At 49.2% G+C, this 25,828-nt stretch overlaps 1 protein-coding gene across 1 annotated transcript; it reads right to left on the reverse strand.

Moving 5' to 3' along the window:
* Positions 1-1,291: 1,291 nt before the first annotated feature.
* Positions 1,292-22,006, reverse strand: stc1 (stanniocalcin 1). The gene is made up of 4 exons (XM_078239612.1): positions 21,831-22,006; positions 14,554-14,696; positions 8,990-9,201; positions 1,292-2,353 (listed from the first exon to the last, which is right to left on the reverse strand). Exons 1-4 carry the CDS (start codon positions 21,979-21,981, stop codon positions 2,080-2,082), a joined length of 780 nt encoding a protein of 259 aa, XP_078095738.1. The 5' UTR covers positions 21,982-22,006; the 3' UTR covers positions 1,292-2,079.
* Positions 22,007-25,828: the final 3,822 nt, after the last annotated feature.

The raw sequence follows: 25,828 nt of genomic DNA on the forward strand, positions 1-25,828 counted from the left end.
TATTAATATTATAACTACGCCCCCTTGTTGGGAGTTCCACACACCAGTGTTTCCCTCTCAATCCCTTGATGTGGAGATGCCGGTGTTGGACTGGGGTGGGCACGGGGTACAGTAAGAAGTCTCACAACACCAGGTTAAAGTCCAACAGGTTCATTTGGTATCACAAATGGATTCTAAATAAACCTTTTGGACTTGAACCTGGTATTGTGAGACTTCTTACTGTCTCAATCTCTTGACAAACTCCTGGATGAGATCAGCCCTGCTCCATCTGCTGTATGGAAAATCAATGTCAAATGTTGGGTATGTAATCTAAAAGAAAGAATAGTTTCATCTTGAAGGGTGATCTTTGCTGTTAGTGAGGGGACTGGATGTGTTTTGAAACTTCCAAGGTGACAGAATTGGGACCAAGGATTCCTTAGCATTCAAAACCATTCCAAAAACAATGACTGACTGTTTCTGCGTCTTCTTGGTTAAGTTAGTTTCCTGGGCCACATGCTCAGGTGTAGAATTCCGCTGAGTCTGGTGCAGCCTCTAATACTGAGTGTTCGAAATCTTCTTTATAATGTGCCTTAAGTGTGAATCAGAGGACAGGCTCAAGTGTAATGTTGCCGCTGGCCACACCAGCCTCCTTCCCCTACTCGGGGGTCATTACGGGTTGGGGACTTACGCCTGACACTTTATCAGGAAGAGAGTTCCTATATGCTGGAAACCTCTGACCTCGCCCATGGCTGGGATTCTCCAGTCCCGCTGCAGTGAATGAAGATTTGGCTGAGCGCCAAATTCTCACCGACAGCGGTGGTGGGATCGGAGAATCCTGCCATGATCTGGAGTCTGACCTGACAGGGGTTGGTAGCAGATTCAACAGTCAGTTTCAAAGGGGGATGGGCACTGAAATGTGCTTGAGAAGGAGAAAGTGGGCGATTAGGGATATCTCTACCAAAGAGCCCGTACAGCCATGATGTGCCTCATGGTCTTCTCCTGTGTTTGATGCTGTGAATCGAATCAAGGCAGTGGGCAGAGAGGGCTAGCACAGTGGTTAGCACTGCTGCCACACAGCGCCAGGGACCCGGGTTCAATTCCGGCCTTGGGTCACTGTCTGTGCGGAGTCTGCACATTCTCCCCGTGTCTGCGGGGGTTTCCTCCGGGTCGTCCGGTTTCCTCCCACAGTCCAAAGATGTGTGGGTTAGGTTGATTGGCCATGCTAAATTGCCCCTAGTGTCCGGGGGGTTAGCAGGGTAAAATGTGTGGGGTTACGGGAATAGGGATCTGGATGGGATTGTGGTCGGTGCAGACTCGATGGGCCGAATGACCTCCTTCTGCACTGTAGGGATTCTATCTGTTAGTGGAACCAACAACTCTCCAAAGAGTCAAAGACTCTGTTCTGCCAGGGAGTGGGCTACTGAAACCCTAATGGAAGCTGGACTTTTTGGCGATATATAGGATTGTGGGCGCTAAGGTACGGGACCGTCTCCCCTTTGAATAGTGGGATGAAATCACCTGGCCACATGGTGGGAAAGTCTGGCAATAAACTTCTCCTGAATCGTGCTGATCCTCATGTCACCTGTCCTCAAAGCGGTCAAGTGCCAGGTCCGGTATAGGACCATAACCGGAGCTGGGAATTGGACACTTCACATACTCTCCACAAAATTCCCGTGTCCACTGTTCAAGCACCTGTTCCCAATAAACCTGCCCACAGCCACCTTCAGTCCAACATCTCCCATCCTCTCCTCCACACGGGAGGCTAACGTTACCAGGCAGGGAGGAAAAGAAGGAAGGGAGTTGGTGGCATTTGGAAATATTTACTGTCGTGACTTGACCTGGGCTGGATTCGAGCCAATTTGTACCTGGCTCCTGTTCCCTAAGGGGGAAACAAAAAGGAAAATGATGCTTTCGCAGTTGGCTAATCTGTGCCAAGCTGAAGAGCTTGCAGCTGGGTGTTCGCTGCTTGCCGCTTGGTCCAATTTGGGGGCACTTGCTCTGTGTTGGCTGCCAGGGGATGAAGAGTAGCAGGTTGGGGAATGAAAGTGACAACGGCTTGGTTCTGCAGACGGGTCCAGGGTCTTAGCGTATGTCCCACCTTCACTCATTCTTGCCCGATGCCAGCTTTGGGCCCAGGGGGGCGACTGCCTCGTCGGTGTTAACGTTACGGAGGAAGGCGCGCAGTTTCTGCTGTTCGCCGGCCGAGCGGCTGTTGAAACCAGGCCTCTGGGGTGAGGTCAGACAGCGGTCACTCTGCAGCAGGTGAATAACGCCGGAAAAATGCGTGCCCAAGCCCACCATCATGTTCTCCCTGATGTTGTTCACCGTCTGCTCGTCGCACTCGAGAAGACTTCCGAGCAACTTGTTGTAATACCTGGAGGCAAGGCACAAGCAGAGAGAAATACATTGAGAACTCACCGTGACATTTAAAGCAATTCACAGCCAATAACCATCACTCAGAATCCTCAGTCAAAACATATCTTTCAACTTTAGAGTCAGAGGTTTACAGCATGGAAACAGGCCCTTCGGCCCAACTTGTCCGTGCCGCCCAGCTTTTAACCGCTAAGCTAGCCCCAATTGCCCGTGTTTGGCCCATATCCCACCATACCCATCTTACCCATGTAAGCCTTTTCAATTCCCGGCTTGGGTCACTGTCTGTGTGGAGTTCGCACATTCTCCCCGTGTCTGCGTGGGTTTCCTCTGGGTGTTCTGGTTTCCTCCGACATTCCAAAGATGTGCGGGTTAGGTGCATTGGCCACTCTAAACTGCCCCTTAGTGTCCCGGGATGTGTAGGTTAGAGGGATTGGCGGGGTAAATGTGTGGGGATAGGGTCTGGGGTGGGATTATTGTTGGTGCAGACTCAATGGGCCGAATGGCCTCCTTCTGTACTGTCGAGTTTCTATGATTCTAACTGTCTACAATACCAGAACAAAGGCATCTCACTTTTCAATAACAGTTACGAGTAGGTTTAACACGGCAATGAAGTTACTGTGAAAATCCCCTAGTCGCCACACTCTGGCGCCTGTTCGGGTACACTGAGGGAGAATTTAGCATAGCCAGTGCACCTAATCAGCACGTCTTGAGGACTGTAAGAGGAAACCAGAGCACCCGGAGGAAACCCACGCAGACACGGGGAGAATGTGCAGACTCCGCACAGACAGTGACCCGAGACAGGAATGGAACCCGGGCCCCTGGCGCTGCCTTTTCAAGTGGAAATTAATTCTCTCCTTCAGGATTTTCTCCAATAGTTTCCCTACCACTGAGGTGAGACTCCCCAGTCTGTACTTTCCTGGTTCCTCTCTACCACCCTTCTTTAAAAGTGGAACCCCATTAACCATCCTCCAGTCCTCTGGCACTTCCCCTGTGGCCAGAGAGGATTTAACACTTTGCGTCAGAGCCCCTGAAATTTCTTGCTTCGCCTCCCTCAGGGAGCGCAATTCATCCAGGCCAGGGGATTTGTCCATTTTTAAGCCTGCCAGAGTCTCCAATACCTCCTGACTTCCTGTGTCAAACTGCTCAAGTTTCTCACCAACCCTTTTCCTGAATTCTGTACCTACGCTCTCCTTGTCCAGACTGAAGGCTGATGAGGAGCATTCATTTAACACCCTTCCAATATCCTGTGGCCTCACACACAGATTGCCTCCTTGGTCTCGAATGGGCCCTACTCTTACCCTGCTTAACCTCTTCCCCTTAATGTAATTAGAGAATATTTTAGGAATCTCCATGAAAAAAACAAGTCCTTTTTCATGCTTCCTTTTTGCTCTTCCAGTTGCTTTCTTCAGTTCCCTCTTGCACTCCCTGAAAGGCCGCAGCTGAATTACACCCTTTGGACTTGCTAAAAGCCTTTCTCCTCCTCTTCATCCAGTCCTGAATTGTTCTAGACATCCAGGGTTCCCTGAACCTATTGCTCCCACACTTCCCCCCCAAAAGGAAACATGTTGAACCTGTATTCTCCCCATTTCCTTTTTTGAATGTCCCCCACTGCTTTGCTGTAGATTCTCCCGCAAGGAAGTGTTCCCAGTCAACCTCGGCCAGATCCTGCCCTATTGTAATAAAATCTCCCTTCCCCCAATCCAAAGCCGTCTTTTGCAGGCCATCTTTCTCCTTATCCATATCAAATTTGAACTGGACTGTGTTGTGGTCGCTATTGCTAAAATGCTCCCCCACTGCCACATTGGACGTTTATCTGGCTTCATTCCCCAGAAGCAGATCCAGCACTGCTCCATCCCTTGTTGGGCCTCCTACATATTAACACCAAAAACTGCCCTGGATAAATTTCCACAAATCTGCCTCCTCTAAACCCATTCCAACGTGACAGTGTCACCCACCTCCTTCTGAATGCAAAGCGGGTCTGGAGTGAGTTGCAGTGGATTTTGTCCCGGTTCACCCGCTCCGGTGACGCAGGACTCTCTTGCTCTGCGGGCTGTTCCCAAGGACACCCACCGAGACAGACACCAATCACTGCCGGAAGGCCATCGAAAGGCGCGGTTTGGTTTTGCCAAATTGCAAAGAGATGTCTGCAGCCGCCGGCACGTTCCGAGACCCGGGACTACGTGCCGAGGGATGCGCTAAAACCTGCGGCAATTTCTGGGAAAGTGTTGATGGGGAAAGGCCCACCCCCCCCCCACACCCCCCCCCCCCGCCCCCCGCCCCCCCCCTTCCACCCCCCCGTCTGAGACCCTGTCCCCGTAGAACACCGAGGGGCTGAAAAATGTGTCAAACCCCTCGAGGTTTCTCACGACATTTTAGAAATATTGCAGCGATAACCGGTAATTGTATCAGCTGCCTCAGAAAGAAACATACCGCAGTGAAAGAAATCAACTTGTTTTCTACTTCATGTCACAGTTTTGACCTGATACACTTGGACACGTTTTATGGTTGAAGTATCTTCTTACAACAAAGAAAATTACAGCACAGGAACAGGCCCTCCAGCCCTCCAAGCCTGCACCGACCATGCTGCCCGACTTAACTAAAACCCCCGACCCTTCCGGGGACCATATCCCTCTATTCCCATCCTATTCATGTATTTATCAAGACGCCCCTTAAAAGTCACTATCGTATCTGCTTCCACTACCTCCCCCGGCAGCGAGGCCCAGGCACCCACCACCCTCTGGGTAAAAAAACTTGCCTCATACATCTCCTTTAAACCTTCTCTCTCACACCTTAAACCTGTGCCCCCTAGTAATTTTCTTGGGCAAGAAAATCTTCGCTTGAATCCAAGCCAACGCCACTGTGAGCCAAATCTTGTGTGGGGAATTTTCGAGACAGATGGGGAGTGCAGAGAAGGTTTACCAGGCTGATTCCAGGGATGGCGGGACTGACGTACGAGGAGAGATTGACTAGGTTAGGATTGTATTCGCTGGAGTTCAGAAGAATGACATGGGGGGGTGGGATATCTCGTAGAAACCTATAAAATTCCAACAGGACGAGACAGGGTAGATGCAGGAAGGACGTTCCCAATGTTGGGGGGAGTCCAGAACCAGGGTCATAGTCTGGGGATAGGGACAATTTTCTTTGTTCTTTGGATACAGGGAAGACTATTTAGATCCGAGGTGAGGGGAAATGTCACCCAGATGCTGGTGGAATTCACTACTGCAGAAAGTAGTCGAGGACAAAATGTTGTGTGATTTCAAGAAGGAATTAGATATAGCTCTTGGGGCTAAAGGGAATCAAGGGATATGGGGAGGAAAGGCAGGAACCGGTTACTGAGTTGGGTGATCAGCCATGATCGTGGTGAATGGTAGTGCAGGCTCCAAGGGCCAAATAGCCTCCTCCTGCTCCTGTCTTTTATGTTTGTATGACAGAGCAAACCCAAGCTGTGTGTCTTTTACAGCAGCTTATATTTCCTGGCATACAACCACATTGCTCTTATTTAGCCAGTTCGGGTAAGACCCTGACCACACTGATGAAGGATGGTGCGACCATGCTGGACACCACCTCAGTCACCTTATCACCACCAGAAGATGCCAGTGGCATGAGGGGCAGAAGATGTCCCTCAGCCTCTGCCACCAGCTTTGTGTTTAGTTGCTGAGTGTCAGTGAGGCTTTACTCATATCACATTATCTTGGTTTGCCGATGTTTCCACTGGTGGGAGAGACTAGAACTCCAGGGCACAACCTCAGAGTGAAGGGACGCTCCTTTAGAACCGAGATGAGGAGGAATTTCTTCAGCCAGAGGATGGTGAATCTGTGGAACTCTTTGCCGCAGAAGGCTGAGGAGGCCAGGTCATTGAGTGTCTTTAAGACAGAGATAGGTTCTTGATTAATAAGGGGATCAAGGCTTATGGGAAGGCGGCAGGAGAATGCATATCAGCCATGATTGATTCATGGTGCAGACCCGATGGGCCAAATGGCCTCATTCTGCTCCTATATCTAATGGTATCCCAATCGGCTTTGCTCTCTTTGGACAGGCTTGAGATAGTCGAGATAGTTGAACTTGAAAACTTTTATTCCAGACTTCACACCAGGACCTCGTAGCAAGCCCACCGTATTCAGGACACAGCCAATGCTGTCTCGAGCTCTCTCAGAGCCTCTGCTATAATCTGACCACTCGTGTCTTCCCCCATTCCATCACTAATACCATACTGGTCTCATTAGCACATTCATTAACCCATTGCTCAACAGGGATGAGGACTCTTGATGGTGGAAATACCATCAGAAGTCACGCCAGCTTATCCTGCACTTAACAAAAGGTGCCTACAAGCTGAAATCCACCATGTAGCTTTTTTAAAAATTCACTGGACACGGGCGTCACTGGCTGGCCAGCATTAATAGTCTAGCAATAATACCATGGGGCCATTGCCTCCTTCCCCCAGCCCACTGCGGAATTGAAAATATAGACCTTTCACAATGTCAGACACCTTGCAAAGTGCTTTACCGCACATGAGATATGTCCTCGAGTGTAGTCACTGCTGTCAGCTGGAAAATGAGGCAGTCAGTTTGTGCACAGTAACAGCTCCCACAACAGCAATGTAAGAATGGCCAGGCAGTCTGCTTTTGTGCTGTTGGTTGGGGGGATACATATTGACCATCACATGAGGGAGAACTCTTCTATTCTCCTTCAGTTCGGGCCCTGGGATATCTCGGATATCCACGAGGCCCATGGAGGAGTATGAGCTCCCTGATTGAAGGAACGATTGCTCTGCCCAATCGGGGAGCCTTTTCTGTGTATAATTTTGGGAGTGTCAGGGCGAGTGATACTCCGGATTCTGACTGTGCACCTGAAACACTCCAGGAGTGGAATAGAGTTTGTAAATAAAGGGTGAAGGGACACCGGCCTCTGAGGAGTTATTTCACACCATTTCCCTGACGTGACTGAGCACCCCTTCCTCCGCACTGCCCTGGAGTGTCAGCTTGGAGTTTTGCCACGTCGATGAAGCATTCACACGGCCTGTGAGAAGGCGCGCCACCACGCTTCAAACCTGGGGAACAAACTCCCACAACAATCAACCAGTGGCCATGACGATTTTTAAATAAAAATTCAGAAGAACTGGCACTTAATTTGGGGCTCTCAATGCACGGCTGACTTGCAGGGTGGCTGAAATAAAAGTGGGACAGATATTTAAAGACACAACAGCTAGATTGTGGCACAGAAAATATTCAGGTCACTCACTATCTGACAAAGCAAATGAGACAAAGTACATTTTCCTTTTATTCAGAGGATTACTGGGCGTGTTGGACAAAAAGGGCCAGGGTTCACCTTTACCAACCTGACAATCGTTTCACACCTTGATGATGGAATTAGTGAATAATCTTGGTCAATTAGTCTATGACAGGATAAGGCCCACCCAGTGGTGAAGAGCTTTGGAAACTATATGTTCTGATTATTAGAAACATAGAATCCCTCCAGTGCAGAAGGAGGCCATCCGTCCATTGAATCTGTACCGTCAACAATCCCAACCAGGCCCTATCCCCATAGCCCCACATATTTAACCCGCTAATCCCCCTAACCTACACATCCTGGGACGCTAAGGGGCAATTTAGCATGGACAATGCACCTAACCCGCACATCTTTGGACTGTGAGAGGAAACCAAAGCACCTAGAGGAAACCCACGCAGACACGGGGAGAACGTGCAAACTCCACACAGACATTGACCCAAGCCAGGAATCGAACCCAGGTCCCTGGCGCTGTGAGGCAGCAGTGTTAACCACTGTGCCACCATGCTGCCCTTGTGCCACCGTGTCGCCCTATTCTATTGTTCATTCGTAGGATATTGGCGGCACGGCACAGTGGGTTAGCACTGCTGCCTCACAGCGCCAGGGACCTGGGTTCGTTTCCCGGCTTGGGGTCACTGTCTGTGTGGAGTTTGCACGTTCTCCCCGTGTCTGTGTGGGTTCCCTCCGGGTGCTCCGGTTTCCTCCCACAATCTGAAAGACGTGCTGGTTAGGTGCATTGAGCCGAACAGCCGCCGAGTGTGGCGACTAGGGGAATTTCACAGTAACTTCATTGCAGTGTTAATGTAAGCCTTACTTGTGACAAATAAATAAACTTTATAAATAAAATGGGCGTCACTGGCTGGCCAGCATTTATTGCCCATCCCTAGTTGTCCTTGGAGGGCAGTTGCGAGTCAACCACATTGCTGTGGCTCTGGAGTCACATGTAGGCCAGACCAGGTAAGGACGGCAGATTTCCTTCCCTAAAGGGCATTAGTGAACCAGATGGGTTTTTTCAACAATCGACAATGGTTTCACGGTCATCAGTAGATTCTTAGTTCCAGATATTTTTTATTGAATTCAAATTCCACCACCTGCCTTGGCGGGATTCGAACCCAGTTCCCCAGAACTTTCGCTGAGTTTTTGGATTAATAGTCTAGCGACAAGACCACCAGGCCGTCGCCTCCCTTGTTCAACGCCCCCTGTCCTTCCCCAGCTCAGTACAGTCACCGCGAGTCATCCCTTAAGTCACTCGCGCACTGGATCCCAAACGTTGAAGGGAATGTATCCAGTCTGCTTTGGGACAAAACCATCCCGAGGGAAAGCCATTCCGGAGGTGGGATTTCCAACACCATACCTGTTTTTGAAATAGGCGGGGAGCTGAATGACTTCTGTTATTGCTGCCGTGTTGTACTTGGCCATTGTACAGATGTCCAGCTTCCTGTAACACTCCTCCTGAATGTCCGCGATCATCTTTTGAAAAGCGGAGCAGCGGCGGATGGTGAAGAAGGCTTTGGAGGTGATTCCGTTAACAATGCACTTCAAACTGTCCTTGACAAAGGCTTTTCCCTGTGGTATAAAAACATTGGTCAGTCCTGAAGCATTGTCCAATGCCTCAAGTGAACATTGGAAATAACTGTACATAGAGTTCTATCCCACCTTCAGCAATAGCAATGTATGCTTTTCTCCCGGCTCCCTCCCTCTCTTTACCTCTCCTAGCCTAATGGTTTACCTACGCCAGCATTGTACTCTGACGTTAGGCTACAGGTTTTCTTGTGGGAAAGGTAGTGTTCCATTGTCTTGGACCTGAATTTAGTTTCAGCCAGTTTGGAACCACCGTAAATCCATTTCTCGCAACCGTTTATGTTTCAAAGTTGTTGCTGAGTGTGACTGAGGTTCACTAATTCATGCTTTCTAGTCTTACCTCACCTCAACAAAGAGCAAAGAAAATTACAGCACAGGAACAGGCCCTTCAGCCCTCCAAGCCTGCACCGACCATGCTGCCCATCTGAACTAAAACCCCCTACCCTTCCGGGGATCATATCCCTCCATTCCCATCCTATTCATGTATTTGTCAAGACGCCCTTAAAAGCCACTCCCGTATCCGCTACCTCCCGCGGCAGCGAGTTCCAGGCACCCACCACCCTCTGTGTAAAAAATCTGCCTCGTACATCTCCTTTAAACCTTGCCCCTCGCACCTTAAACCTGTGCCCCCTAGTAATTGACTCTTCCACCCTGGGAAAAAGCTTCTGACTATCCACTCTGTCCATGCCTCTCATAATCTTGTAGACTTCTATCAGGTCTCCCCTCAACCTCCATCATTCCAGTGAGAACAAACCAAGTTTCTCCAACCTCTCCTCGTGGCTAAACCTCAATGAGGCTTTGCTTTCCTGTGACGGACGTGAGATAGTCAGTATGGTTTAACTTCAAACTTGTTACGTGAAGAACTATTTACAAAGCCCTCAGGGTAAGCACATGGTGTTGATGACACAGACTATTCTGCATCTCGCTCTCGCTCTCGCTCGGACACTCACTGTCACCTGACTATTGATGTGACATTGGAACATGGAAACTAGAAGCAGGAGGAGGATATTTGGCCCTTCGAGCCTGCTCCAGCATTCATTGTGATCATGGCTGATCATCAAATTCAATATCCTGATCCCCCCCTTCCCCCCTGCGGGGAGAGCAGATTTTAATAAAACAAGACAGGATCTGGCCAAGGTAGACTGGGAATAGATACTAATGGGAAAATCTACAGAAGAGCAGTGGGGAGCATTCAAAAAGGGAATGGGGAGAGTGCAAGCTCAGCATGTTCCCTCTCGGGAGATGGGTCGGAATAACAAGCCGAGAGAACCATGGATGACCAGAGATATTCAGGATACAATGAGAAGGAAAAGAAAGGCTTTTAAAAATTACAAGGGGAGCAAATCAGTGGAGGCATTAGCGAGGTATAGAAAGTGCAGGGTGGAGCTTAAGAAAGCAGTTAGGAATGCAAAGAGGGGATATGAGAAAGCTCTGGCTGGTAAAAGTAGGGAAAGTCCAGAGGTATTCTATCAGTATATCAGTGGGAAAAGGATAACCAGGGAAAGAATAGGGCCCATTAAGGACCAAGGGGGCAATCTGTGGGTGGAGCTAGAGGACATTAGTAAAGTGTTGAATGAATATTTCACATCTATCTTCACCCAAGAGAATGAGGACGATGGTGTGGAATTCAGGGAGAGAGATTGTGAAGTTCTTGAGCAAATTGACAAAGGGAAGGACAAGGTATTGGAGGTGTTGGCAGTGTTAGAAGTGGATAAGTCTCCAGGTCCAGATGAATTGTGCCCTAGGTTGCTGTGGGGGGCAAGGGAGGAGATGCAGGGGCCCTGACCCAAATTTTCAATTCCTCTCTGGCCACGGGGGGAGGTGCCAGATGACTGGAGAACAGCTAATGTGGTTCCGCTATTTAAGAAGGGTTGTAGAGATAAACCAGGGAACTACAGGCCAGTGAGTCTCACGTCAGTGGTAGGGAAACTATTGGAGAAACTTCTGAAGGAGAGAATCTATCTCCACTTGGAGAGGCAAAGTTTGATCAGGGATAGTCAGCATGGCTTCGTCAGAGGGAGGTCATGCCTGACAGATTTGATTGAATTTTTTGAGGAGTTGACCAGGTGTGTAGACGAGGGGAGTGCAGTCGATGTAGTTTATATGAAATTCAGCAAAGCCTCTGACAAGGTCCCACATGGGAGACTTGTAAAGAAGGTAAATTCACATGGGATACAGGCTAATTAGATAAAGTGGATTCAAAATTGGCTCAGTTGTAGGAGACAGAGGGTGATGACAGAAGGCTGCTTTAGTGACTGGAAGCCAATGTCCAGTGGCGTACCTCAGGGATCTGTGTTGGGCCCCCTATTATTCATAATTTATATAAATGACATCGATGACTATGTGGGGAATAGGATGAATAAGTTTGCGGATGATACAAAGATTGGCCGGATGGTTAACAGTGAGGTGGAGTGTCTTGGGCTACAAGGAGATATAGACGGAATGTTCAATGGACAGATAAGTGACAGATGGAATTTAACCGTGAAAAGTGTGAGGTGATGCACTTTGGAAGGAGTAATTTGACAAGAAAGTATTCAATGAATGGTAGGACACTAAGAAGTCCTGAAGAGCAAAGGACCTTGACGTGTTTGTCCATAGATCTCTGAAGGTGGAAAGGCAGGTTAATAGGGTGGTGAAAAAGGCAGATGGGACACTCGCCTTTATCAATCGGGGTGTAGCTTACAAAAGCAGAGAGGTCATGATGGAGTTGTATAGAACTTTGGTGAGGCCACAGCTGGAGCACTGTGTACAGTTTTGGTCACAACATTATCGGAAGGACGTGATTGCACTGGAGGGGGTGCAGAGGAGATTCACCAGGATGCTGCCTGGGATGGAACACTTAAGTTTTGAAGAGAGGTTGGAGAGGCTTGGGTTGTCTTCTCTGGAGCAGGGAAGACTGTGGGGCGACCTGATTGAGGTGTACAAGATTATGAAGGGAATGGACAGGGTGGATAGGGAGCAGCTGTTCCCCTTAGTTGAAGGGTCATTCACGAGGGGACATAGGTTTCAGGTGAGGGGCAGGAGGTTTGGGGGGGATGTGAGGAAAAACCTTTTACCCGGAGGGTGGTGATGGTCTGGAATGCGCTGCCTGGGAGGGTGGTCGAGGCGAGTTACCTCACATCCTTTAAAAAGTATCTGGATGAGCACTTGGCACATCATAACATTGAGGGCTATGGGCCAAGTGCTGGCAGATGGGATTAGGTGGGAATTGAGGCGTTTCTAATGTGTTGGTGCAGACTCGATGGGCCGAAGGCCTCTTCTGCATTGTATGATTCTACAATCTCAATGGATAAAAAATATTTGCCGAAATCTCGCTTCTGTAGACACCGACAAGATCCCATGGTCCCACTGCTGGTGCACACTGGGTTTCCCGGTGATGAAGGGAGCAGTCAATGGAAACCCTGTTGACAACGGTGGAACCATAAGATCCCGCCTCCAGTGTGTGTGACCCCGCCTCCCGCCACCTCAAAACACACTGCAGAGAGGGAGAAAAATCACACTCATTGGTTTTGCCAATGACATTCCCTGAGTGAATAACAAAATTAAAACCATGAGTAGTGCTGCAATGATTCTCAAAGGTTTCTTGAGAACTTCAATGCTTCTCTCCAAAAACTACTCCCAGGATGGAAGACCGCATGGGAACTGTTATCCTAATCTCCTCCAAGTCTGCACCAACAACAATCCCACCCAGCCCTATTCCTATAACCCCACACATTTACCCTGTGGATCCCCTGATACTAAGAGGCAATTTAGCATGGCCAATCTACCTAACCCGCACATCTTTGGACTGTGGGAGGAAACCCACGCAGACACAGGGAGAACGTGCTAACTCCACAAAGACAGTGACCCAAGCCGTGAATCGAACCCGGGTCCCTGGCGCTGTGAGGCAGCAGTGCTAACCACTGTGCCACCATGCTGTTCCAAAAAAATGAAGGTTTTGTTTGGGGGGGGGGGGGGGGGGGGGGGTGGGTGGGTGGGGGGGTGGGTGGGGGGGGGGGGGGGGGGTGGATGTTGAACCCAGGTCCCCAGAGAATGAGCCTGGGCCTCTGGATTACTTGTCCAGTGACATTACAATGGCACCACCATCCCCCTCCTAAATATATAGTACCTTTGTCCCAAAGAATGTCGTGGCCAATTACGTACTTTTGAAGTGTAGTCACAGCTGTAACCTAAGCAGCAGGGCAATCAATTTGTGCATAGCAAGCTCCCATAAAAATCAATGTGATAATGACCAAATAATCTGTCTCGGTGATTGTAATACCCTAATTAAGTGAGGGGGCGAGGATCTGGCAGATGGAGTACAATGTTGGTAAATGTGAGGTCATCCATTTTGTTCGGAAGAACAGCAAAATGGACTATTATTTAAATGGTAAAAAATTGCAGCATGCTGCTCTGCAGAGGGACCTGGGTGTCCTTGTGCACGAATCTCAAGGAGTTGGTTTGCAGGTGCAGCAGGTAATTAAGGCGGCAAATGGAATGTCGTCCTTCATTGCTAGAGGGATGGAGTTTAAAAACAGCGAGGTTATGTTGCAGCTGTATAAGGTGCTGGTGAGGCCACACCTGGAGTACTGTGTACAGTTTTGGTCTCCTTACTTGAGAAAGGATCAACTGGAGGGGGTGCAGAGGAGATTCACTAGGTTGATTCTGGAGTTGAGAGGGTTGGCTTACGAGGAGAGACTGAGTAGACTGAGGCTATACTCATTGGAATTCAGAAGAATGAGGGGGGATCTTATAGAAACATATAAGATTATGAAGGGAATAGATAAGATAGAAGCAGAGAAGTTGTTTCCACTGGCGGGTGAAACTAGAACTAGGGGGCATGGTCTCAAAATAAGGGGGAGCAGATTTAGGACTGAGTTGAGGAGGAACTTCTTCACACAAAGGGTTGTGAATCTGTGGAATTCCCTGCCCAGTGAAGCAGTTGAGGCTACCTCATTGAATGTTTTTAAAGCAAGGATAGATAAATTTTTGAACAGTAAAGGAATTAAGGGTTATGGTGAGCGGGCGGGTCAGTGGAGCTGAGTCCACGAAAAGATCAGCCATGATCTTATTGAATGGCGGAGCAGGCTTGAGGGGCCAGATGTCCTACTCCCACTCCTAGTTCTTATGTTCTTATGTTTAGGTTTAAATTGTTGGCCGAAGATAGTACCTCTAACAGTGCAGCACTCCCTCGGCGCTGCATGGAGTGACTGCCTTGATTTTTGTTCTGAAGTCTCTGATTGCAACTTGAACCCACAAACAAATGTCTGACGAAGGGAGAGGGATGCCCACTAAGGCCAAGGTGACATTTGTCCCTCCCGGAGGGCCAGCCGAGTCCCGTGTACGTGAATCCCCTACCTGAGTGTCGAATTTTGCAGCACTGTACAGGAAGGATCTGCAGATCCCGTACATCCCGTTGGTGTCGCAGGTTGAATTCTCCAGACACGCGAAGGCCCCGCAGCCCACATGGAGGGCGTTGTTCAGGCATCGAATCATCTCGGCTGCGAGGAGAAGGAACAAACTGAAAGTTAACTCCGAGATCTCTGTCAGCGGGGTGGACCAACCCTCCAGCAATTCCCCTGGATTCTACAGGAATTGAAGAGGAATTTCCAGAAAACAACCACCTCCAGTTGCTGCTGGCACTGTCCAGGAAATTCCTTACCAGTTCCTGGAAACTCCGGATCGTCCAGTGCGATGGCAACCCCTTCACCAGCAGTGGAGTTCTATTGGGAATATGGTGCTGAAAGTTCCTGCACTGCTAGTTCTATATTTGCAAAATAACCTCCATCAACCTGCACCGCACTGAAGCTTCAGCAATATCATGGCAGCTGAAGTTGTGTTGGACCAAACCCAACTTGCAAGTTGCCTGGGTTGCATCTTTGGACAGTGTCATTGCCGGAAATAGTTATCGATGGCACACATAAGACCTCTCTCTTTCAGAAATGTTATTTCTGAATATGTTAATAACGTTACATCTGTACACGGTTCCGGCAGCTTTTACTTTCATTGCGAGCTGCAATTGCACCTTCCTACCAGTAGAGACACTGCTGCGCACATATCACAAGGGAGGAATTACAGCAAGACAGGTTTTCAGAGGTGGGTAGAATTATAGAATCTCGACAGTGCAGAAGGGTGCCATTTGGCCCATCGATGCCGCACCCACTCTCTGACAGAGCATCTTACCCAGGCCCCTTCCCCAGCCCTATCATCGTAAACCCCACACACTTACCCCACTAATCCCCTAACCTACACATCTTGGGACACTAAGGGATACCATAGCATGACCAATCCCCTTAACCTACACATCTTGGGACACGAACGGGCAATTTAGTATGGCCGATCTACCTGACCTACACATCTTGGGACACAAAGGGACATGATTGCATGACCAATCCCCTTCACCTACACATCTTTGGACACTAAGGAACAATTTAGCATGACCAATCCCCCTAACCTACACATCTATAGACACTAAAGAACAATTTAGCATGGCCAAACCACCTGACCTACACATCTTGGGACCCTCGGGGATAATCTGGCACGGCCAATCCCCCTAACTTACACATCTTGGAACACTAAGGGACAACTTAGCATAGCGAATCAACCTAACCTGCACACCTTTGGACTGTGGGAGGAAACCGGAGACCCAGAGGAAACCCACTCAGACACGTGGAGAATGTGCAAACTCCACATAGACAGTGGCCCAAGCCGGGAATCGAACCCGGGTCCCTGGTGCTGTGAGGCAGCAGTGCTAACCACTGGGCCACTGTGCCACCCTTAAAAATGTGCACAGAGCAGTTGTTGAGAAAAAGTGTTCATCCTCTTTATTTCAAACTGAGGAGAAACCCTGTCTGTTCTCGAATCACAGCAATTTATACAGGAAGGAGGACAGGATCAGTGAAATATTAAAATAGGGACTGAATTATACCACCCCCCCACTAGCCCCCAATCTGAAAACCACCCATTCTCGAACCTATCATCTAAAGACTATGCTCGGTCCCACCTCCCGAGGTGGGATCACCACAGTTATATCATGCCCATGCAGTTCTACCTGCAGATTCATTGAAAATCAATGCGACTTTTTCAAATAACTTGGGAGTGGACAATCTATGTTGAAGCAAGTTGGAGTCGAGAGGTCAGGTGACCTTTCTTGTCTGCCAATATACATGGAGCTGCCCAAGGCTGGAGTGAGCTTGCCTGTCTGGTTAGGACATAAGAATAGAAACTTTGTTCTTCGGGATATTTGTCTGAGAAAAACAGTCAAAAATGCAACACATTTTCCCGATGGATTTTCATGGTTGCTGTTGTCCAAATACATGGACAGGGGGAGGTGATGATATGCATAGAATCGTAGAATCCCTACAGTGCAGAAGAAGGCCATTCGGCCCATCGAGCCTGTACCGACAACAATCCCACCCAGCCCCTATCCCCATAACCCCATATATTTACCCCGCTAATCCCCCTGACACTCATGGACAATTTATCATGGCCAATCCACCTAACCCGCACATCTTTGGACTGTGGGAGGAAACCGGAGCATCCGGAGGAAACCCATGCTAGAATATCGCGAACTATTAATCCAGAAACTCAGCGAATGTTCTGGGGACCCGGGTTCGAGTACCGTCACGGCAGCTGGCGGAATTTAAATTCCATTAAAAATATTTTTGAGTTGATTTATTATTGTCACATGTATTAGTATACAGTGAGAAGTATTGTTTCTTGCGCGCTCTACAGACAAAGCATACCGTTCATAGAGAAGGAAAGGAGAGAGTGCAGAATGTAGTGTTACAGTCATAGCTAGCATGCGAGGGCTCCACAGACATATTGGGTGCAAAATGGAACTCACCGAAAGGGGCATGCGCAGAATTCATTCTAACACCATGAGGTGGCAAAGGCCAAAATGCACAACCCCATTGTGTGAGAGTGTTCAGGTAATCAGGGACTATCTGTATGGGCAAAGGGAAAACAGGTACTGTGGTCACCTGTCAGAAAGCACCTTAGAATCATAGAATCACTACGGTACAGAAGGAGGCCATTCGGCCCATCGAGTCTGTACCGACCACAATCCCACCCAGGCCCTATTCACGTAACTCCACCCATTTACTCTGCTAATCCCTCCTGACACTAAGGTCATTTACCATGGCCAATTCATCTAACCCGCACATGTTTGGACACGAAGGGGCAATTTAGCATGGCCAACCAACCTAACCCGCACATCTTTGGAGTGTGGGAGGAAACCGGAGCACCCGGAGGAAACCCACGCAGACACGGGGAGAACGTGCAGACTCCGCACAGACAGTGACCCGAGGCCGGAATTGAACCCGGGTCCCTGGGGCTGTGAGGCAGCAGTGCTAACCCACTGTGCTACCGTGCCGCCTTGTGATGAGGAACATTTGTTCACGCGCACCTTTGTGAGATCAGCCTCATGATCTGTCAGTCTGAGAGACAAAGAACCTTGGCGGGAAGAGATCCCACGCAACAAAAGGGAGAGGACCCTGTTCAGAGTCCACTGACAGGCGGGGAGGTGGGGGCCATTCTCTTACCTATTCCTGTCTGAAGAAGGAAACTAGATTGTCACTGCTGGAGCTCGGCTGTACAGCAACTGGAGTGAAGCCCGAAGCCTGCTCTGCAGGTGGTAAACCACTGCAGAGTCACTGCCAGAAACATTCAAACTCCATTTCACACAGGGGCCAAAAAGGAATCAGCAAAACCTTTCATCTCCAGAGACTGGAGTGTGCCGTCTTTAAAAAAAAAACCTAAATGCATGTAGTCCGTCTTGCAATAACCTTTCCTTGCATATGTGTGCGTGCCTTGTCCGTGATGAATACATTGGGCGTTGAGAAGTGAACGTTTTTTTTCAAACTTATAAGAAAACCTGCCTTGCATCTTGTTCTCGAGGGTCACAGCGCTTGAGGGGTTAAAAAGACTTCTTCTACAAAACACACCTTGTTGCAATCAGGTGGGGAAAGGGGCTGGGGGAGTGGAGGGAGAACCATCGCACCCTTAATCTCCTATCCACAGCACCTGAAGTATCAGGGAATGCACAGGTAACAAAATGGTCACGATGGAGTGTGAACCAACAGAAAATGCTGCACAATCTCGGCAGGTCTGACAGCATTGCGGGGAGAGAATACAGCCCAACGTTTCCACTCTGGAGAAGGGTCATCCAGACTTGAAACGTTGGCTCCATTCTCTCTCCACAGATGCTGTCAGACCTGCTGAGATTTTCCAGCATTTTCTGTTTGTATTTCCGATTCCAGCACCTGCAGTAATCTGCATTTATATTATTATGATGGAATGTGGATTGGAATTATTCTGTTACTTTGTAGAAATATTTCTTGTAAACTCTGATGTTTACAACACAGTCCAGAAGCCACAGAAAGCAAATTACTCAAACCAGTAAAATTAATGAAAGGGTACTGACCCTCTGACAGTGCGGCACTCCCTCAGTACTGACCCTCTGACAGTGCAGCACTCCCTCAGCACTGACCCTCTGACAGTGCGGCACTCCCTCAGTACTGACCCTCTGACAGTGCGGCGCTCCCTCAGTACTGACCCTCTGACAGTGCAGCACTCCCTCAGTACTGACCCTCTGACAGTGCGGCACTCCCTCAGTACTGACCCTCTGACAGTGCGGCACTCTCTCAGTACTGACCCTCTGACAGTGCAGCGCTCCCTCAGTACTGACCTCTGACAGTGCGGCACTCCCTCAGTACTGACCCTCTGGCAGTGCAGCACTCCCTCAGTACTGACCCTCTGACAGTGCGGCACTCCCTCAGTACTGACCTCTGACAGTGCGGCGCTCCCTCAGTACTGACCCTCTGACAGTGCGGCACTCCCTCAGTACTGACCCTCTGACAGTGCGGCACTCCCTCAGTACTGACCCTCTGACACTGCGGCACTCCCTCAGTACTGACCCTCTGACAGTGCAGCGCTCCCTCAGTACTGACCCTCTGACAGTGCGGCACTCCCTCAGCACTGACCCTCTGACAGTGCGGCACTCCCTCAGCACTGACCCTCTGACAGTGCGGCACTCCCTCAGTACTGACCCTCTGACAGTGCGGCACTCCCTCAGTCCTGTACCTCTGACAGTGCGGCACTCCCTCAGTACTGACCCTCTGACAGTGCGGCACTCCCTCAGCACTGACCCTCTGACAGTGCAGCACTCCCTCAATACTGACCCTCTGACAGTGCGGCACTCCCTCAGTACTGACCCTCTGACAGTGCAGCACTCCCTCAGTACTGACCCTCTGACAGTGCGGCACTCACTCAGCACTGACCCTCTGACAGTGCGGCACTCCCTCAGTACTGACCCTCTGACAGTGCGGCACTCCCTCAGTACTGACCCTCTGACAGTGCAGCACTCCCTCAATACTGACCACCTGACAGTGTGGTGCTCCCTCAGTACTGACCCTCTGACAGTGCAGCACTCCCTCAGTACTGACCCTCTGACAATGCGGCGCTCCCTCAGTGCTGACCCTCTGACAGTGCGGCACTCCCTCAGCACTGGCCCTCTGACAGTGCAGCACTCCCTCAGCACTGACCCTCTGACAGTGCAGCGCTCCCTCAGCACTGACCCTCTGACAGTGCGGCACTCCCTCAGTACTGACCCTCTGACAGTGCAGCACTCCCTCAGCACTGACCCTCTGACAGTGCAGTGCTCCCTCAGTATGGAGTTTTCACTGAGGTTACATGTGGAAATTCTGATTATTAAGCGAAAGCTGCCATTGATACAATCATGGTCAGTACACATTCCGAATACACTGCTGGATGTGAACTTCCTGATGACGTCTCCAAGGATATAACAACGTGCCTCAGACATGTGGATTCTCTCTCGCTCACCACTACTGAGATGACTAACTGAAAATCTCACTAAAGATACAGTTTCGTGTGAAGCTCCGAGACAGCGAGATGGACACATATCGTGTGCAAAGGATCTTGTCCAGAAAAAGCCTAAACCAGCATTTTGAAATGAATAATTGCAAAAACAAAGAAACAAGGTAGTGGAAAGCATCAGGCTGCATTCAGCCCAATAGCTGGTGCCAATGCACATGACTACAGGACTGGGGCAGTGCATTGGAAATAATGTTTGTTGTGAATTCTCAAGCAACCCCACTCCACATCGCATGTTTTACCAGCGGTGATAGCATTGGAAACAGCCACTCAGTGTCACACTGAGAATGCAGCAAGGGAAAATAGAATATGCCTCTTTCACACAGAAGCTGGTTTGATTTTTATTTATTAGTGTCACAAGTAAGGCTTACATTAACGCTGCAATGACGTTACTGTGAAAATCCCCTAGTCGTCACACTCTGGCGCCTGTTCGGGTACACTGAGGGAGAACTTATCACGGCCAATCCACCTAACCAGCACGTCTTTCGGACTGTGGGAGGAAACCGGAGCACCTGGAGGAAACTCCCACGCAGACATGGGGAGAATGTGCAGACTCCACACAGACAGTGACCCAAGCCGGGAATCGAACCTGGGTCCCTGGCGCTGTGAGGCAGCAGTGCTAACCCACCGTGCCACCCTATTTTTTAGAACAATTGAACAGATTTTTCAACCCAGGTGGAACCTGATTGAGTAACAGGTGACCGGCTGAGCAACAGAACAGATCCAACTCCATGCCAGGGTTGGCAGAACTGCAGAAATGGATGGAAAGGGGATGGGGGCGGGGCTCAGTGGAGATGTCCAGCCCTGCATTCTGCCAGTTATGAGGTGATGCTACCTGATATCAGAGAATCCTACAGTGCAGAAGGAGGCCATACAGCCCATTGAGCCTGCACTGACCACTATCCAACCCTATCCCCATAGCCCTATGTCTTTCCCCTAGCTAATCCCCCTGACGCTCAGGAGCATTTTACATGGCCAGTCAACCTAACCTGCACATCTTTGGATATCACGTTATTTTTTCAGAAAAAAAATTAAACTTAACAATTGCTGTGTCCTGTGTGTTTTTACTCTCGGTTTCCCCTGGCAACTGAGCACTTTGAGTAGTGAACGCTCTCTCTCTCACACACACACACACACCCTGGGGACTGCGGATACGATGTGGAGCTGCCTGCGGATAACACAATGCTGCAGTCTAGTTTGTGTGAGCTTTGGTATTCAGTGGGGAGGGAGTTCCCCCACTCTCCAAACACACACACACACAGTTCACACCCTCAGACCCGATTGAATGGTCAATGGAACTATTTCCCCATCACTGCTGGAAATAAAGTTTTTGTTTGTGGATAAGATAAAAATTCTTTCTGTCAAAAGTATTTTTTTTTTAACCAAAGGTGGATTGAACGGATGCAAAGTTTAATTGTGAAAGTAACCAGTTTTTTTTTACAAACAGTAACAAATTAGTATTCTCAGAATGGCAACAGCAAGAGGTGGAAATGAATGGACAGGGTCATATTAGGTTCATCGCAAACCAGATTAATCGCAAACCTGCTGTTCCAAAGTGTGCCGAAGCAAGCACTCTGGCTCCGGGAAACACATGGATTGGTTATGTCTTTTTACAAACTGGAGAGGGGAAACATTAAAGCTAACTGCAGGGGAAAATGGGGAGAATTCATTCAGCACCAAGGAGCTTTAATCCTAGCCCCACACACACACACACACACACAGGGAAGAGAATGTGTATTTACCTGAATTCTGCGCAGTCAGTCTCATTCTTCGGGATGATACAGAATCGTTCTTATCTTCAACAGGTGGAGGGACCACCTCATCCGCAGCCGACCAGCCACCGAGCTGCACACACAGCAGGAAGGCAAAGAGTGCAGCTGCTCTCCGCAACATTGCCACAGAACACCGATCAGCTTCTGTCTGTCTGTGCAGTTTCTCTCTGTGTCACACACACAGCAGTTTAAGTGTGCATCGAGATGTGTCTCTGTCTGTGTGTGTGTGTGTGAGTGGTGTGCGTGTGACTTTTTCAAACTGCAAAAGGCACACATTTATACAAGTGTTTATCTCGGGGGAAGATCTCAATGGAATCGTAAGCATGGTCACAGCTGCCAATGAAAGGCATCTTACTCGAACCGTCCATTCACAACGCGACATCACTCGCTTCACTCAATCATTGCCCCAAAGTTGGAAGACGCAAGCGCGCACACAAGTGGAGAAGGGGCAAGTTTCCCAAAAGCTTCCTCCTTGTTTTTGGACTGCCGCGGTGGAGGCACAGTGTGGCATTCTTAACAATTGCATTCTTTCCTGCAGATGCATTTCTATTTAGTTTTTATTTTTAAAAACAAAAACTGAAATTGCTGCAGTCAGGTCAGAATGTGTTGATTCATTACAGGAGAGAAAACTCCAATGCCCATCTCCCCAGAATAATTCAACTCAGTAATTTTTATTGTGACACATCACACTCCTATTTACTGGGAATCAGAGACCTGTGTTGTACCAAACCCTGCTTCAGTTTGTGCTGTTCAGATGCATACTTAAGGTGCAGATTGCAATGAAACTTGATGAGGGGGGTTTATTTACCCCAGGACAAGTTACTTCGAGTTTTGCTCCGGTGCATGACCCCAAGTGCAGTGTTCTCCTTCGTGTGGAGTCTTGAAATCGGTTGTGTTAAAGTGACTGATTCAGGAATAGCTGAATTCTCTCTTTGGGATTGATTTCTCTGGGCATTCCCTGCTAATATTCACATCTCCCATTGCACCAACGCAGTTATTCATCCGGATTTGCAGAGGGTGTTTGGGAATTTAGTAATATTAATCTTAGTGATCCTCTACCCTCTGCTGTGGACCACTCCATCCTGTCAATTCCTGTCAATAATGCAATAGGGGTGGCACAGTGGTTAGCACTGCTGCCTCTCAGCACCAGGGACCTGGGTTCGATTCCCGGCTTGGGTGACCGTGTGGAGTTTGCAGGTTCTCCCCGTGTCTGCGTAGGTTTCCTTCCACATTGATCCTTCCCCTGTCAATAATGCAATGGGGGTGGCACAGTGGTTAGCACTGCTGCCTCAAATGGACCTGGGTTCGACTCCCGGCTTGGGTGACCGTGTGGAGTTTGCAGGTTCTCCCCGTGTCTGCGTAGGTTTCCTTCCACATTGATCCTTCCCCTGTCAATAATGCAATGGGGGTGGCACAGTGGTTAGCACTTGCTGCCTCACAGCGTCAGGGACCTGGGTTTGATTCCCAGCTTGGGTCACTGTCTGTGTGGAGTTTGCACGTTCTCCCTGTGTCTGCATAGGTTTCCTTCGGGTCCTCCGGTTTCCTCCCACATTGACCCTTCCCCTGTCAATATTAATGCAATAGGGGCGGCACAGTGCTTAGTCCTGCAGCCTCGCAGTGCCAGGGACCTGGGTTCAATTCCCAGCTTGAGTGATTGTCTGTGTGGAGTTTGCACGTTCTCCCCGTATCTGCGTGGGTTTCCTCCGGGTGCTCCGGTTTCCTCCCACAGTCCAAAAGACATGCTGGTTAGGTGCATTGGCCATGCTAAATTGCCCCTTAGTGTCCCACATTGTGCAGGTTAGGTGGATTAGGGGGTAATGGGGATCGGGTGGGCAGTGGTAAGATGCTGAGTCAGAGTAGGCTCGATGGGCCAAATGGCCCTCTTCTGCACTGTAGGGGTTATAGAGTCATAGAGGTTTACAGCATGGAAACAGGCCCTTCGGCCCAACTTGTCCATGCCGCCCAGTTTTTATCACTAAGTTAGTCCCAATTGCCCGTGTTTGGTTCATATCCTTCTATACCCATCTTATCCATGTAACTGTCTAAATGCTTTTTAAACTGACAAAATCGTACCCACTGCTACTCCTGCCTCTGGCAGCTCGTTCCAAACACTCATCATCCTCTGTGTGGAAAAAATTGCCCCTTTGGATCCTTTTGGATCTCTCCCCTCTCACCTTAAACCTATGCCCTCTGGTTTTAGACACCCCTACCTTTGGGAGAAGATGTTGACTATCTAGCTGATCTGTGCGCCTAGTTATTCGATGATGCAATGAGCAAGCGAGGTACCCCAGAGCAGTGTCCATCCCGTCCACTCGCAGAGTAATGCTTCAAACCTCCCCATGGCAGTTTTGAGCATTTGAATTCGAGTTGCTGGAATCTGGTTATTAAGTGAAGTGACTGTAGATTGTCACAAAAATCCCCACTGTTTTGTTGGTGTTCCCCAGTGCTGGGTGCCACTGACCTTACTTGGTCTGGCACACAGGAGGACATCGACTGCTGCCTGAAGCCACTCAGCTGCATCAGAGGAAGAAACATTCCCCTTCCTTGGGATGTACAGTAGGAGCCGTGTGTACCATCTACAAGATGCACTGCAGCAACTCACCAAGACTGTTATCGTCTCGAAGGAGAACGGCAGCAGATATCAGGAACATCACCACCTGGGGAGGTTCCCCTCCAAGTCACTCACCATCCTGATGTGGAAATATATCGATCATTCCTTCACGGTCACTGGGTCAAAATCCTGGAACTTCCTCCCTAACAGCATTGTACCTACACCACGTGAACTATTTAATTATTCATTCGTGGGGCATGGACATCACTGGCAAGGCCAGCATTTCTTGCCCATCCCTAGTTGCCCTTGAGAAGGTGGTGGCGAGCTGCCTTCTTGAACCGCTGCAGTCCATTAGGTGTAGGTACACCCACAGTGCTGTTAGGGAGTGAATTCCCCTGTCTTGGTGGTAATGGCAGAGTGGGGGGTATGCTGGGTCATTAGGTTACAGATTGGGGTTGGGTACAGTTCCGCTGCTGTCGATGGCCCACAGCGCCTCATGGATGCCCAGTTGTAAGTTGCTAGATCTGTTCGAAGTCTGTCCCATTTGGTACGGTGATAGTGCCACACAACACGATGGAGAGTATCCTCAATGTAAAGATGGGACTTTGTCTCCACATGCACTGTGTAGTGGTCGCTCTTACTGATACCGTCATGGACAGATGCATCTGCAGTCGGCAGGTTGGTAAGGATGAGGTCAAGTATGTTTTTCCCCTTGTTGGTTCCCTCACCGCCTGCCGCAGTCCCAATCTAGCAGCGATACAAAGAATAAACAACAAAGAAACGTACAGCGCAGGAATAGGCCCTTCGGCCCTCCAAGCCTGTGCCAATCATGATACCCCAACTAAACTAAAAAAAACCTCCTGCCCTTACCCGTATCCCTCTATTCCCTCCCGATTCATGTACCCAGCCAGATGCCTCCTAAATGTTGCTAATGTGCCTGCTTCCACCACCTCCTCTGGCAGCGCGTTCCAGGCACCTTTATTGAGATTCAGGACCCTGGTGTCAGAATCAACTACCTCACCACACACCTTAACAAAGAATTCTACCATATTATGGTCACTCGTCCCCAAGGGTTCTCTCACAACTAGACTGCCAACTAATCCTTCCTCATTGCACAACACCCAGTCCAAGATGGCCTGCTCCCTTGTTGGTTCCTCAATGTATTACTCCAGAAAACCATCCCGCATGCACTCCAGAAATTCCTCCTCTGTGACTAATTTGACTCTCCCAATCTATATGCAGATTAAAGTCACCCATAATCACAGATGTCCCTTCAACACATGCGTCTCTGATTTCCTGTCTAATGCCTTTTCCAACGTTACACTACAGTTTGGAGGTTTGTATACCACCCCCACAAATGTTCTTTTGCCCCTTTGTCTTCCTTAACTCGACCCGTACAGATTCCACATCATTGGAG

Source organism: Mustelus asterias, chromosome 22 (assembly GCF_964213995.1).
Source record: "Mustelus asterias chromosome 22, sMusAst1.hap1.1, whole genome shotgun sequence".
NCBI lineage: Eukaryota > Metazoa > Chordata > Chondrichthyes > Carcharhiniformes > Triakidae > Mustelus > Mustelus asterias.

Excerpts from the sequence above, each read along its gene's own strand:
- stc1 (XM_078239612.1), bottom strand. The coding sequence starts at position 21,981 with ATGTTGCGGAGAGCAGCTGCACTCTTTGCCTTCCTGCTGTGTGTGCAG. Across the intron at positions 14,697-21,830 it reads ACTGACTGCGCAGAATTCAG|CCGAGATGATTCGATGCCTG; the intron begins GTAAATACACAT and ends TTCTCCTCGCAG. Across the intron at positions 9,202-14,553 it reads CTGCAAAATTCGACACTCAG|GGAAAAGCCTTTGTCAAGGA; the intron begins GTAGGGGATTCA and ends TTTATACCACAG.